Source organism: Scyliorhinus torazame, chromosome 2 (assembly GCF_047496885.1).
Source record: "Scyliorhinus torazame isolate Kashiwa2021f chromosome 2, sScyTor2.1, whole genome shotgun sequence".
Classification (NCBI taxonomy): Eukaryota; Metazoa; Chordata; class Chondrichthyes; order Carcharhiniformes; family Scyliorhinidae; genus Scyliorhinus; species Scyliorhinus torazame.
The window spans coordinates 43,834,671-43,850,230 of NC_092708.1; the positions used below are offsets into that span (position 1 = coordinate 43,834,671).

General features: G+C 48.0%; 1 protein-coding gene across 50 annotated transcripts in view; it reads left to right on the forward strand.

Annotated features, from left to right (window-relative positions):
* The window catches only part of neb (nebulin), a 376,446-nt gene that overhangs the window by 279,044 nt on the left and 81,842 nt on the right, over nucleotides 1–15,560 (forward strand). For all 50 annotated transcript variants that reach the window (XM_072470732.1, XM_072470804.1, XM_072470803.1 and 47 more), the window contains 8 exons: nucleotides 3,077–3,181; nucleotides 5,270–5,374; nucleotides 7,224–7,334; nucleotides 8,182–8,286; nucleotides 9,513–9,623; nucleotides 11,350–11,460; nucleotides 14,790–14,891; nucleotides 14,984–15,088. In XM_072470732.1, coding sequence (XP_072326833.1) covers nucleotides 3,077–3,181; nucleotides 5,270–5,374; nucleotides 7,224–7,334; nucleotides 8,182–8,286; nucleotides 9,513–9,623; nucleotides 11,350–11,460; nucleotides 14,790–14,891; nucleotides 14,984–15,088 — 855 coding nt within the window. The remainder of the gene's footprint in view (nucleotides 1–3,076; nucleotides 3,182–5,269; nucleotides 5,375–7,223; nucleotides 7,335–8,181; nucleotides 8,287–9,512; nucleotides 9,624–11,349; nucleotides 11,461–14,789; nucleotides 14,892–14,983; nucleotides 15,089–15,560) is intronic.

Sequence of the window (15,560 nt, forward strand, 5' to 3'; positions counted from 1 at the left end):
GTAATTCAAAGGCTATCGATTGTCGTAAAAACCCATCTGGTTCACTGATGTCCATGAGGGAAGGAAATCTGCCATCCTTACCCGGTCTGGCCTACATGTGACTCCAGACCCACAGCAATGTGGTTGACTCTTAAATGGCCTCTGAAAGCGAGAAACGTGATGGGCAATAAATGCTGGCTCAGTCCGTGACCCCCACATCCCGATAAAGAAAAAACAACCACATTGGATGCTGCCAATGTGAAATAGAAACAAAAAAATTCTGGAAAGACACAGCAAGTCTGGCAGTGTGTGTGGAGAGAGAAGCAGGGGGTGATTTTCAGCCCACATTCACTGTCAGAGAGAGCCAACCTGTGCCAAGGGACACTGTCGGGTTGCAATGCCAGGAGTGGGCCCTAGTGGGAGCACCATAAAGGGGGAGGTTCCATTTCTATGTGGTGGAGGAGGGGGGAGAGTTGGCAGTGAAGAGGGAACTTGCAGGCACTGGAGGGAGTGGGCACTGAGGAGGGGAACACTGGTGATACTGGCGCGATGATTGAGGGTAGCCCCAGGTGATTGTGGTGGGGTGAGGGAGGTGGAGCCGTTTGATTGTCCGGAATGGGGGAGGCGAAGGTGCCAGAAGAGCTTGATGATTGTGTGGAGGTGGGGGAGAATCCTCCGCATCTTTGGGGGCCGAGCCCCAACATTGAGGGGCTAGGTCGGCGCCGGACGAATTTCCGCCCCGCCAGCTGGCGGGAAAGGCCTTTGGTGCCCCGCCAGCTGGCGCGGAAATGACATCTCTGGGCGGCGCATGCGCGGGAGACCGTGGCGGAGGCGGAAGGGAAAGAGTGTCCCCACGGCACAGGCCCGCCCGCAGATCGGTGGGCCCCGATCGCGGGTCAGGCCACCGTGGGGGCACCCCCCGGGGTTAGATCGCCCCGCGCCCCCCCCAGGACCCCGGAGCCCGCCCGCACCGCCTTGTCCCGCCAGTAAGGTAGGTGGTTTAATTTACGCCGGCGGGACAGGCATTTTAGCGGCGGGACTTCGGCCCATGCGGGCCGGAGAATCGCGGGGGGGGGGGGAGCCCGCCAACCGGCGCGCCGCGATTCCTGCCCCCGCCGAATATCCGGTGCCGGAGACTTTGGAACCGGCGGGGGCGGGATTCACGCCAGCCCCCGGCGATTCTCCGACCCGGCGGGGGGTCGGAGAATCTCGCCCCATGTTGGACTTGAAATTCTGTGTGGTGATTATCTGGCCATGTTAAGCAAAGCGTAAATACCGCTGTCAGGAAAATACCAGTAGAGATCTGGAACGGCCAAACAGTTCACGGTGTTCCCAGTATGGGGGAGATGGGCTTGATTAGCATGCATTTAAACAGATCTTAATATTCAAAGTGGGCTTGACGCCGAATCTTCTGGGAACGATGCTGGTGATCCATGTTCAGGGGCGGGGAAGATCAGGCTGGCGATCAATGTTGTGGGGGATGGTAGTTAGATAACAGGTCGGCAATCTATGTTCAGGGGTTGCAGGGATGGGGGGAAAATGGAATCAATGGTGGGGTCCCTGATGTCTGCCGGAGGGGGCGGAGTGGGGACGGGGTCTTTAATTTCACTTTGGGTTTGGGGGACCCTTTAAATACGATGCCCCAATCCCTGTGAAACCGGGCTGATGCTGTGATTAGGCCATGCCCCTCCTAATGATGGCACAAAACACGCCCCCTCCTTCAGAAAAATGGCAAAGTGTGGGAAGACATGGGCCGGGATTCTCCCCTACCCGGCAGGGCGGGGGGTCCCGGCGGGACGGACAGGCATGAACCACTCCAGCGTCGGGCCGCCCCAAAGGCGCGGAATCCTCCGCACCTTCAGGGGCTAGGCCGGCCCCAGAGTGGTTTGCGCCGCGCCGGCCAGCGGGGAAGGGGCTTGGCGCCATGCCAACCGGCACCGAAGGGCCTCTGCCGGCCGGCGCGAGTTGGCGCATGCGCGGGAGCTCCAGCGTGTGCTGCCGTCATCCCAGCGCATGCGCAGGGGGGATCTTCTCCGCGTCGGCCATGGCGGAGGACCACAGCAGCCGACGCGGAGGAATAGAGTGCCTGCACGGCACAGGCCCGCCCGCTGGTCGGTGGGCCCCGATCGCGGGCCAGGCCACCGTTGGGGCACCTCCCGGGGCCAGATCCCCCCCCCCTCCCCACCGAGGACCCCAGAGGCCGCCCGCGCCACCAGGTCCCACTGGTAAGGATCCACTCTAATTTACGGCGGGGGGACCGGCCAAAAAAGGGCGGCCACTCGGCCCATCGCGGGCCGGAGAATCGCTTGGGGGTCGCTGCCAGCGGCCGCCCGCCGGCGCGGCACGATTCCTGCCCCCGCCAAATCCCCGGCGCCGGAGAATTTGGCAGCCAGCGGGGGCGGGATTCACGCCCCCCCCCCCCCCCCCCAGCGATTCTCTGACCCGGCGGGGGGTCGGACAATCCCGCCCATGTTCTCTGGGGAGAAACATATCGGTTTCCTTACTGGAGCTGACACGTGGCCATTTTGGGGGAAAATTCTGACCACTGTTTCTCTCTTCACCGGTGCTGCCAAACCTGCCGAGTTTTTCCAGCATTTTCAGATATTACGTGGAATTACTTGGAATGAACAGTGCATAAACTGGTCATTTGGTTAATGGCTAACACTGAAGCCTCCAGCCTCCTTACTTCATCCAACCTTACCAGAATAATCTTCATTCCTTCCTATACATTTTTATGCATCAGCTTCAATTTATTACACTGAATGATTCCAGATAATATGTTTAACTGCTAGGGTTGGATTTGTTTATTGTCACGTGTACTGAGATACAGTGAAAAGTATTTTTCTGCGAGCTGCTCAAACAGATCATTAAGTACGTGAAAAGAGAATGTCAATGACAGTAGATTCGGCATTCAGCTGCCACTTAAATATACAAAATTAATAGGATGCTTTCAGTTGTTATTCACTAATTATATTTAGTTCATTAATTTATTAAAGTAACTTAAAAATGAAATTTTAGCCAATGGAAGGACTCCTAAAAATATGATATCAAAGTACCTGTGGTTAATAGGATTTCAATCATTTATCTCTGTTGACAGTTGAAATACAGGGAGAATTATGAGCGGAACAAAGCTAATTGCAACATTGCTGGGGATGCCTTTGAGATCAGGGCTGCCAAGAGTGCATACAAGAACACGACCAATGTAAGTGTTATCAGCATGTTTTGAAAGAGTGAAAGGAAAGAGTTGTTTTTAAATGGCGTCTTTCATAACCTCATGTTACCCCAAAGCGCTTTATAACAATGGACATGGTGTCACAGGCCTGGATTATTGGATGCTGGCACAGGATGTTAATTAGGCTCATTAATGAACCAACTGATACCCAGTCAGGGATTAAATAGGGCCTGCATGAGTCTTACGAGCCTTCAGAAAGCCACCCAGACCTCAATCACAGGGAAGGCGCAATGGTGGCCAAGTAAGTGCCTGAAGGGCAGTTGATTCCATTGGGCCTTCCCCATGGAACTGATGGGGGGGAATAAATAAGTGAGACCTCCATTGGCCCAACAAAATCACAGTTATTCTGTTGTTTGAAAGTAAAATATCATAATTTAGGATTATTGACCTAACTGGCTAAACTAACCTAAGTGCCCCCTGTTTAAAGGTTCTCTGAGTGGAAAGTGGATGAAGACTCTGGGCGTCATTCTCCGCCGGCGGGAGTCTCCGTTCTGCCGGCGCTCGGGGGTTTCCCGACGGCGTGGGGGTGCCCCACAATGGGAAACCCCATTGACCGGCCGGTGTTACGGAGACTCCCGCCGGCCGGTCGGCGCAGAAATGTGGCGGGGCGGGTAGGAGAATTTCGCCCCTGATCTGTCTGAATTTGGATGCTACTTGCGTCTAAATATCATGACAAACATTTAATATTGGGTGAATGTGCGACATCATCTCACCCATTAAACACATGTCCCGGGCAGCACGGTAGCATTGTGGATAGCACAATTGCTTCACAGCTCCAGGGTCCCAGGTTCGATTCCGGCTTGGGTCACTGTCTGTGCGGAGTCTGCACATCCTCCTCGTGGTGTGTGGGTTTCCTCCTGGTGCTCTGGTTTCCTCCCACAGTCCAAAGATGTGCAGGTTAGGTGGATTGGCCATGATAAATTGCCCTTAGTGTCCAAAATTGCCCTTTAGTGTTGGATGGGGTTACTGGGTTATGGGGATAAGGTGGAGGTGTTGACCTTGGGTAGGGTGCTCTTTCCAAGAGCCGGTGCAGACTCGATAGGCTGAATGGCCTCCTTCTGCACTGTAAATTCTATGATAATCTATGAGTCCCAATTCTCGGGCGAAATTCTCCCCCAACGGCGGGATGCCCGCCGACTGGCGCCAAAGCCGGCGCAAATCAGACGGGCATCGCGCCGGCAAAAAGGTGCGGAAGTCTCCGCATCTTTGGCGGCCTAGCCCCAACATTGAGGGGCTAGGCCGATGCCGGAGGGATTTCCGCCCCGCCAGCTGGCGGAAATGGCGTTTGTTGCCCCGCCAGCTGGCGCGGAAATGCGGCGCATGCGCGGGAGCGTCAGCGGCCGCTGTCAGTTTCCCAGCGCATGCGCGGGAGCGTCAGCGGCCGCTGTCAGTTTCCCGCGCATGCGCAGTGGGGAGAGTCACTTCCGCCTCCGCCATGGTGGAGACCGTGGCGGAGGCGGAAGGGAAAGAGTGCCCCCACGGCACAGGCCCGCCCGCGGATCGGTGGGCCCCGATCGCGGGCCAGGCCACCGTGGGGGCACCCCCCGAGGTCAGATCGCCCCGCGCCCCCCCCCCCCCAGGACCCCGGAGCCCGCCCACGCCGCCTGGTCCCGCCGGTAAATACCAGGTTTGATTTACGTCGGCGGGACAGGCAATTTCTGGGCGGGACTTCGGCCCATCCGGGCGGCCAACGGCCATTCTCCAACCCGGCGGGGGGTCGGAGAATGACGCCCCTCATGTCCAACCAATGCGCATTGTCAAAATAACCCCACTGCCTAAAGTCATGATTGAGCAGTCACTAATGTGATCTATGACATGAGTGCCCATGCCCATGGAGCTGTACCCCATCATCAGTCGTTGCTTTGATAAGAATTGGAAGAAAGAGGGGCGTTAACTTTAGGTCAGCTTTATAACAAGAAAGCAATAGCAGTGGTGGTTTGTGGATAGAGAACAGACACGTTTTCAATATATGGAAATCCAGTGGATAGCTCACGTAGGTTTCAACAATAATTATTGTATTGCCCAGGTTTCAATTTTATTTCCATTGCTTGATCCTAGCTTGATTACAAGAAAAAGTACGAGGCCACCAAAGCAAAGTGGATTTGGACTGTGGACCGACCCGACTTTGTGCAGGCGTACAAGGCCTCACAGCAGCAGAGCGAGGTAAGTGGAACAATGAATTGCTCTGTAGTAATGCCAATGTCACAGTGCTTCGTGCACATTGGTACAGTATATACAACCAAGTCTTGTCAAACAAACCTCAAATTCATAAACTACCCAGATCCAAGTGAAAGTCATGTCCAGTGAAATATCAGAGTTAGAAGCTCAATAAGTTGTACTTTGCGACCAACAAATTTGTTTGTTCTATGATTTTGTGCCAACAAGCTGCAACTCTAATCAACGGTAATCCAGACCGGGTGAGAACAGTTTTATCTGAATGCCTGTAGCATTTGTAAAAATAAACAAATGGAATTGTCTGCTCAAATAGAAATAAACATATATGAGATGATAGTCATTACAGAGCCATGGCTGCAAGGTACCACTGCTGGACCGGAAGATAATAATAATAATCTTCATTGTCAAGAGTAGGCTTACATTAACATTGCAATGAAGTTACTGTGAAAAGCCCCTAGTCGCCACACCCCTTCACCTGATCAGGTACATGGAGGAAGAATTCAGAATGTCCAAATTACCTAACAGCACGTCTTTCGGGAGTACTTGACATTTTAGAGGGACAGGAAGCTAGGAAAGGGTGGTGGGGTAGCTCTGTTAACTAAGGATGACATTGGTACATTAGTGAGAGAGGATCCTAGTTCTATAGATCAAAACGTAGAATCAGTTTGGGTAAAGATACAAAATGGAAAAGTGAAGAAATCATTTGTGGGATAAAGACAGAAAATGCTGAAAAACACAGCAGGTCTGGCAGCAGCTTTTGAGAAAGAAACAGAGTTAACGTTTCGAGTCCAATGTTACTTCTTCAGAAGTAATTTGTGGGACATGTTGATAAGCCTCTTAACCGTAATGACGCTATAGGATGAGGTATACGCGAAGAAATAATGCAGGCTTGTAAGAAAGGCATGGCAACAACCATGGATGATTTTAAACTACATGCAAATTGGACAGTCGGGTTGGGTGGGAGACGCCGGGTCTGCGGGGGTTAAGGGGGCTCAGTTTTGTGGGGGTGGGTCCAATCAGGTCAGTAGGTGGGGGTGGGTCAGGCCTGCGGTGGGAGAAGGGGGATCCACTTGAGCCAGGGGTGCTGGACGCCCCCTGAGAGTCAGGAGTGTGGGTGGAGGTCTCGTGGGGGGGGGTCAGACTGGGTCTTTACAATAGTTACCAAGATGTCAGAAGAGGTTTTAATTCTTCTAACATTTTCTGGGTAAATATTTGTCTAACACAGCTGAAACCATCTGAACGTTGTGATTTAATCACATGTTTCCCAGTGCAGGGCAATTGCCCAGAGGAAGTTTGCACTTCTGGGCAATTTTTGTGCAAATCCTTATTGGGGAAATTCTGAGAGAGATTCTCCACCACATCTTTGGAGAACCCACAAATCTGACATGAGGGAACTCCGATGTTACGGCCCCTATAGCATTAGAAGCAGTTCAGAGAAAGTTTACTTGACTGATTTCTGGGTATGGGGTGGTTATCTTATGAGGAAAGATTGGACAGATTGAGCGAGTAGCCATTGGAGTTTAGAAGAACAAGAGGTGATCTTATTGAAACATAACGATCCTGAGGGGACTTTAAAAAAAAATATATTTGTCCGTGAAATATGGGCAACACTGGCTAGGACAGCATTCGTTGCCCATCCCTAATTACCCTTGAGAAGGTGGAAGGTGCTGAAATAAAGAAAAATGAAAAGGATACAAGAATGTCCCAATAGTGGAGAATGAACAGATATAGGAGAAGACCTTTCAGTTGTTAAATTCAAATACTCAGTGCTCTGAAACTACATGTTGCTGATGTTGATATACTTTTACTAATTCAATCTCTTTATTATTTGTGACAGGTGGATTACAAATTGGACAGAGAATACTTGAAAGGTTGCAAGATCTCAGTGCCTGTCTACGGAGACAAGAACATGATACTAGCTGTAGAAAATACAGACTTGGCCAGTGGGGTAAGTACTAACATCCATAATTTTGTCCTATCGTTGTTGAAAACTGAACACAATTCAGCCCATGCTGAGAAGATTAAAATCTCTTGTTCTGCTGACTATGAGGCCATTACGTCTTAATTTAGTACCTCATGGATGTGAGTCCACAGTGCAATATTGCTGTAATTTAACATAAATTAACATTTCACCTGCGGGAGGTTGATGTAAGAATTGGGGGAAAAAATTACACTTGTGCCTTGGAGATGATCTATTGAGATTGACAGCAAAGGAGATTAGTGGAAGAGGGCTTGTCTCTGCACCCAACTCATACTGTACTGACAGCTTCAACACTATACAATTTGCTTACAAACAGCTTAACTCATTACGCTAGTCTTGCTTCCAAAATTTGCCCGTGGTGTTTGCAATTGCCTATCAAGAATTTCAAGGCAAATGCATCAGAAGGACTATTTTCTGTGTTACCTACCTCCCACACCATTCTCCCCAACCCCATCCTCTCCGCAAAACATAGACCCCAAATTTCTCAAAGACATTTTTCTTTAAGCCTTTCAAACAAAGCTAGCCTTGCCAAGTGTATTTTTTGGGGAATTGGTGGTCATGGGGGAAGGGGGATGGGAGGTGCCTGTGATTTCAGTACAGACACTGAACAAGAAATCTTCATAAACCCATTTCCAAAGCCACACTAGGGTAACACCTAGTCCATTATCACTGGATTTAACAGAGGGAAGAACAGATTTGCAGGATTGTGGGGAAAGAGCAGGGAAGTGGGACTAAATAGAAACCTCTTTCAGAGGTAGCACAGGCATGCGGGGCCTCTGATTGTAAGATACTAATTGCTGTGTGTCATTCGCAGATAAAATACAAACTGAAGCACGAGAAAGAAAGAGGCATCTACCAACCAGTTCCGGACACACCGCAGATGCTGCACGCTAAATCTGTCTCTACCCTAATGTCTGAGGTACCGTAGTTATTCCCAATAAAGTGTTCATAGCTCCTGGGTAGAACGGGACTTGAGAAATTCAGCATGGTAAAGCAGCTTTTCATTTACTTTTAATCATGAATTTACTCGTGGTGGTTTGGAGGATATGCAATTTTATGCACACTGCATTGACCGAATACTAAAACGCTAACTTGACATCTCCCATTTTAGGCCACGATGTGCAATAGCTGTACCTTCCTAGGTCAGGTAGATGAAATAGAATGCTGATGATTCAGAGGGCAATTTGCCTTCTGTCATTCTGTGCTAGCTTTCTTGAGCGGAATCTTTCCCGCCTGCCAGCGGTGGGAACCATGGTGGGCGGGGGATTTGATGTGTCTCAAAGAATCAGTTTCCCGTTCTCGGGAAATGATTTCGAAATCTTGTTCTCCTGGCTTTCATGGCGGGTTAATGGAAGGACGTGTTTCCCGCTGACCCACGTCGGGAACTCCATTTGCATCTCATGAATGTCCGATAAGAGGCCAGCAGCCCGGAATATAAGCTTTTCGCCCTGGGAATTTCGACCGTTCCATTTCACAGCTTTACATAAGTGGTGTGGACCTCGTGAGGGAGACCTCCTGGACTTGCGGGCCGAATGGCCTATTCCTGCTCCTATGTTCCTCTTCTCCGCTCAAAATATTGCATCTGAGATTTGAACCCTTGTGTTTTAAACGACAACAAGCCCCAGTGTGGCTGGGCAAATGTGTAATCAAATTCTACTTCAGGTAATGGTTGATAAACTGCTCGAGCTTTACTTTTATGAGGAACTCAGATAATATAACCCATTTGTATTGGATTTCGTAACTCTCTTAGGAGTGTTGTAGATATATCTCCTTGAGATAAAGGAGTTGGGTGAAAGGGAAGGATGAGGGAGGTGGAGCAGCGTAATCTCAAACCTATGGCCATAGAACAGAAACAGGGTGGATCAGAATTTCACCTCAAATTCTGGTTCCCCTGCTAATAAATCTGGTCATTTTGGTCGCCACAATTTCATTATTCATTGATCAGAAATTGGTAAATTCTTATACCCCAAAGTAGATACACATTTCCATTTGGAAAAAAAGGCCAATGTTGGGAGATCATATTATCTATTGGAGGTTTTGGCATGGTTCTAGTCATTTTCGTCGAATCCGAGTCGTTTTTCAATCCTTTTCGTTTAAGTTGTTCCTTAAGTTACACATTTGTTCCCTCCTTTCTCGGCTTTGCAGAAAAAATACAAAGAAGCTGTTAAGAAGGAGCTCCCCCGTGCTGCTTACATGAAACTGCCTGAGACTCTTGGAACTTCACATGTTAAAGAGGTGTCCAAGTTACTCAGTGGGGTGAGTATTCAACCTGTAGCATGTTCCACAGAAGATGATTAGACCATCAGCAGCCTTTCTATATGTGGCTGTACAAAATTGGGATGTCATTTTCTCTGTGTCCATGCTGAAATTAGGCGGATCGATCAGTTCAGGCATACTTATTTACAACATCCCAACCAGAATTTTGTTCCTCCGCTGCGACCATCACTGACCGTCCCTTCTTCACCTGTTGCTTGCAAATAGAGGATTTGCTCTCTTTCCCTCCTTGTTACTTCCATTTCCCAATGTTGCCTCAGGGGAGGCGGTGGCGTAGTGCTATTGTCACTGGGCTATTAATCCAGAAACCTAAGGTCATGCTCTGGGAACTTAGGTTCAAATCCCACCATGGCAGCTCGTGGAATTTGAATTCAATATTTTAAAAAATCTGGAATTAAAAGTCTAATGATGACCATGAAACCATTGTCGATTGTCATAAAAACCCATCTGGTTCACTCATGTCCTTCAGGGAAGGAAACCTGCCCTCCTTAGCTGGTCTGGCCTACATGGGACGCCAGATCCACAGCAATGTGGTTGAATCTTAAAATGCCCTCTGAAATGGCCGAACTAGCTGCTCAGTTCAAGGGCAATTATGGACGGGTAATAAATGCTGGGCTAGCCAGCGATGCATCCCATGAAATACATCCCATGAAATAACTTTTTAAAAGGTTGGTGGTGAGCCTCAGGAAATGGAAGTCGGTGCCCCAAGGTACTTGCATGGTAGGTAAGTGCCATGTAGTAATCTTCTCTCCCTCCATTCGGTCCCCAGTGAAGGGCTCCATCTCTGCCAAGGTCCTCAGTGGGTCTTGGTTCCCAATCCTGAGGAAGCCTTCATTACCCATCACTGGATTCGGCAATGCTGCTGCACCCTCCAAGCTGTGGAGTTTCTTCCTTTGACACATGAATTTTCATTTGAGAACTTGTCCATCAAGCTGCACCGTGCTTTGAGTCCAAAAGCCTCAATAATGAGGCAGACCAGGGGCAGAGAAGGAAGCAAATCCAGTACTCTGGTCCCCGATCTTGTGGGACATCCTGCCCATGTGTCCAAAGATCCGCGGGTCGAAAATCGGTCTGTTTGGTCACGTGAAGACCCAGGGCAGAAACCCATGATCCTGAGTAGATGAAAGAAACAAAGTGATAATGACAATGTATTTTCAGTTAATTCAGTAATTCATTAAAAGGTATATGGGATGTTCAACAGTGCTTTATATTTTTCATCTGTGTTTTTTTTTTTTAACGTTACATATAAAATAACACCGGCTAGGATGATGGACAAAAGCCCTAACCCCACCCCAGACCTGTATCAAGCACTGCTCTTAAACCTGGAATGAACATTTTTATAACAGTAGTTGGGTTAATGCTCTGGTTTTCAATCTCCTTTGAAGGTTGCATACCTCACTGCTCCTCGTTCTCACCTGCTCTCACTCAAGTAGAATTGTGGACTTCAGAAGTGAAGAACCAGAGACATAGATTCATATTTCACTAAAGATGAGGGGGTGCAGCCAATTTGCATATGGGGTGCTGCATTACCTCAGTAATAGTATAACATAAAAGAAACTCTGGACAATAGGCCAGACTGAATGACCTACTTTACATTCCTAAATTCCTGTCACCTTCTTGCACTTCCCATGGAGTTCTGAAAACATCTAAAGTAATATGGTCTCAGGAAGCATTGTCTGATTGTTAATCTGAATTTCTTTGACCACAGAAACTGTACAAGGAACAGTTTGAGAAAGATAAAGGCAAGTCTTCTTATTCCATTATGATGCAACCCCCAGAAGTGAAGCACGCCATGAATGTGGCCAAGTGTCAGAGTAATGTAAGCATACAGATAATTTTGCTCAATTAATTGGTCAATTAATGGTAATTTGGTATAGCATAGAAAAAACTATTAGCATCTGTTCCTGCAGTTTCAATATAATTAGCTGTTGAGTTCTCAACGATTGTTATTACAGCTGAGCACATTGTGAATGCTTGGCTTAGTTTCAAAAGTTCTAAAATCACGTATCTTAGTGTCAGGGAGAGGGGTGGTGGGTGGTGACTGAATTTGTGTTTAGGTAGAAGCTAATTTGTTTTTATGACTGATTGATCACTCGAGTGGATGTATGGATTTCATGAATGAGAGGTTTTTTTTCTGTATCAAGTCTGTCGGAATGAGAGCTCGCTTAGATTGATAGAAGTTTATTTTATCATCTACAAATGGCTCCTGTCCACAATGGAAACTGGATGAGTGGCTATGTGATTTATGAGGGGACATGGCGGTTCGTATGGAGGTGAGTGCTAGAGGGCCTAACAACCTTCACAACTCCCAGAGAACCAAGGAGGTTCTAGCTTGCCCACCTCAGCACTTTGCATCTCCTCCAGAGCCAGCGGGCGGGCCTGACTCCATCCCACTCCCGCCTCCCCGGAATGAAAACATGGTTGCCGGGGGCGCTTTCCAAGGAGAAAAATCTGCTGAGTCGGGTATTTTCCAGACTCAAGCTTTTCTCTCCAACTCTTAACTCCAAAATAAAAATCCCCTCAGCAGCCGAGCCACCTTTGTGGAGGAGGGTGCCCGAAGTGTTAACTCTCCAGTTTGATGCTGGGAGGCTACCTCCAGGGAGCTGGGCCGTTCCCTGACTCCTCCAGGGACCAGGAGACCAGCTGGAAACCTCTATTCAGCTACTGACCATAGAACCTAAAAGGCCTTTAACCACCTTAATTGGCAGCATTCCACTGGAGGGCAGCATCTCCCTCTTCACAGAATCTAAGCCGGTTAGTGAAGTCAAAACCAAGGCACAGAGCTTCCGTTTCGAGAGAGAGTTTGTTGACTTTGATCAGCCTCAAGAGGTCTCCCTCCACACATAGTGTCCCAGCCACTCACTGCGACCACTCTTTTTAAACCCAAAACAAACTCATTAACAAATCAAACAAATTGACAGCCCCATAAAGGAGCGCTGTAACATAAAACAAGACTGTAAAGGAAACTTAACAAATTAAATTAAAATATCCTTCCCAGGGCTGATGATGCATTCCAGCACCTACCAGGCATGGGAGACCTCAATATCCTCTGTTTATACTCTTTTTAGAACAAAATAAATCAATAAATTAAACAAAAGTCAGTAAGTGAGAGGCGGTGACAGCCCCTGGTGAGGCTATCCCCTATTTACATATGCTCAAAATACTTAAGTAATCAATGCCCTTCACCTTCAAATAATATAATTAACATATGATTAACATCCCTGCTCCAGGGAGGTGGCCTAGGAGCAGAAGGCTATCAGGAAACTGGCACACCTGGTGGCATGAAATTCTGTGCCCGCACCCACCTTCCCACCTCTATTTGAATCCACCAGGGCTTAAAAATTCATCCATAGTTACAGGAGAAATGAAGAGGAGTTACAAATTATTTCTATCAGGTTGTATATACATACTTTAGGCACAGAGCTAGTTATAATCAACTACAGGTTATTATTTCATATAATTTACAGTGCAGAAGGAGGCCATTCGGCCCATCGAGTCTGCACCAGCCCTTGGAAAGAGCACACTACCCAAGCCCACACCTCCACCCTATCCGCATAACCCAATAACCCCACCTAATCTTTTTGGACCCGAAGGGGCAATTTAGCATGGCCAATCCACTTAACCTGCGCATCTTTGGACTGTGGGAGGAAACCGGAGCACCCGGAGAAAACCCGCACAGACACGGGGAGAATGTGCAGACTCCGCACAGACAGTGACCTAAGCCGGGAATCAAATCTGGGACCCTAGCCACTGTGCCACCTTGCCACCCAACATCTGATCAATGTTTTAGATGGACTTACCATCGGCGGGATTCTCCGTCCTGTCGCGCCACATTTCTGCCTTACCCCGCCGGCGGGATGCTCCATTACGCCGGCCGGTCAATGGGGTTTCCCATTGTGGGGCAGCTCCACGCCGTCGGGAAACCCCCGGGCTACCGGCAAAACGGAGCATCCCACCGGCAGAGAATCCCGCCCCTTGTGTCAGTGGGTGGTCTCCACATTGCTTCCTGCTGACTCCCCACCCAGAATGGGTAAACATGGGCCAACACGAGCTCCGGCTGTTAAGACCAGCTGAGCCTCAATGCTACAGGAGGGTGGGATTTTAATTCATCGGTGTGGTTTCCCACTGGAAACTTTCACCCACAGATCAGAACCAGATCAGATAAGGATTAGAATTTGGTCAGGCTGTACCCTTGCAATTGATTCAATTCATGTCTTATGATAATTCTCAAGTGGCCAAACTACTCTTTTCCGGGTTTCCGGGCAGCCAGTTTGGTTTCTCCCTCCACCTTTATAATCCCTTATCTATTTCAAGATATTGTTTCTCCCCCGTCCCCACAACACTCTGCAAAGTGCCTTGAAATATTTTTTACGTTGAAGCTGTTCTAAACTTCCAAATGGTCGATGCACATTATTATTGCATCAGGCATCGGTGAGGCCACACCTGGAGTATTGTGTGCAGTTTTGGTGTCCTTATCTGAGGAAGGATGTTCTTGCTACGGAGGGAGAGCAGCAGAGGTTGACCAGGCTGTTTCCTGGGTTGGCGGAGGAGAGATTCATATGAGGAGAGACTAAGTCGGTTAGGATTATATTCATTGGAGTTTAGAAGAGTGAGAGGTGATCTCATAGAAACTTTTAAAATTCTAACAGGATTAGACCGGGTAGATTTAGAAAGAATGTTCCCGATGGTGGAGGAATCCAGAAATAGGGGGGGCGGGGGGTGCGTAGAAGTATAGGATGAGGGGTAAACCTTTTAGGACTGAGGTGAGGAGAAATTTCTTCACCTGTGGAATTCACGACCACAAAAAGCAGTTGAGGCGAAAACATTGTGTAATTTCAAGAAGGAGTTAGATATAGCTCTTGGAGCGAAAGGGAGCATGGGATATGAGGGGAAGCTGGGATCAGGGTATTGAACTTGATAATCAGCCATGATCATAATGAAAGGGCGAGCAGGCTCGAAGGGCTGAAAGGCCGCTTCCTGCTTCAATTTTCTATGTACGTTTCTATGTATGTTCCTCTCTGTAGCTATATGGACAACAGAAGTTTTAGAATATATAGAATGAGCAGTTTGTTTGAAAGATAGTTATTCCAGTATCATTCTCTGGTAAAACAGTCTGACAGTGACAATAAAATGTTCTCCAACTTTCAGGTTGAATACAAGAAAGATGCTAAATCCAAACTAGCTTACACATCTGTGGCAGATAGACCAGATATTCTGAAGGCTACCGAAGCTGCCAAGTTAATAAGCAATGTGAGTACGTTTCTTCATGTTTTTTGGTGTGCTATAAGCTATCATCCGGGTTTAAGTACAGCCCATCACACGGGTTCTGTCTGTTCCTTCAGATCGGCTACAAAACCAAGGCACGTGAGGAGGCTAGTCGCGGTATAATCAGCCTTGGACGCCCAGATATTGAACTTGCCATGGAGGTTTCCAAACTTACCAGCCAGGTAAAACTAAAAGGGGGAATGCAAACAAGAAGCTGAAGCACGGATACTTTAACAACCTCAAAAAAGACAGCAGGCTTGTGAGATTGCTTGAGCCTCCAGCCTGTCAAACTATGTTGGCCTGTACAGAATCATACAAGTTTGCAGCATGTACTTTAAACTATATAATGCTGAGGTATTATGTTTGTATACAATATTTGTTAACTCTGATTTACTTTAGTTCTACTTTAGTTCAGTTGTGTGACAGCATTTTGCTGTCAGCACATCTAAACTATTCATTTGATGCTGTTGCCCAGTGTACTGGAGGTTGTTACTGAAAACAACTAATGTATTTAAACATGGGCTCCAATCGCGCAGACTTCCAAGTGCACCTTAAGAAAACAGGTATTGCATTTCAAATGGCCATAGGTTGCGGTGTTTAAGGCAACACGGTATATACGACAGACCTTTTTTTTTTCCTGCTGCCAACATATAT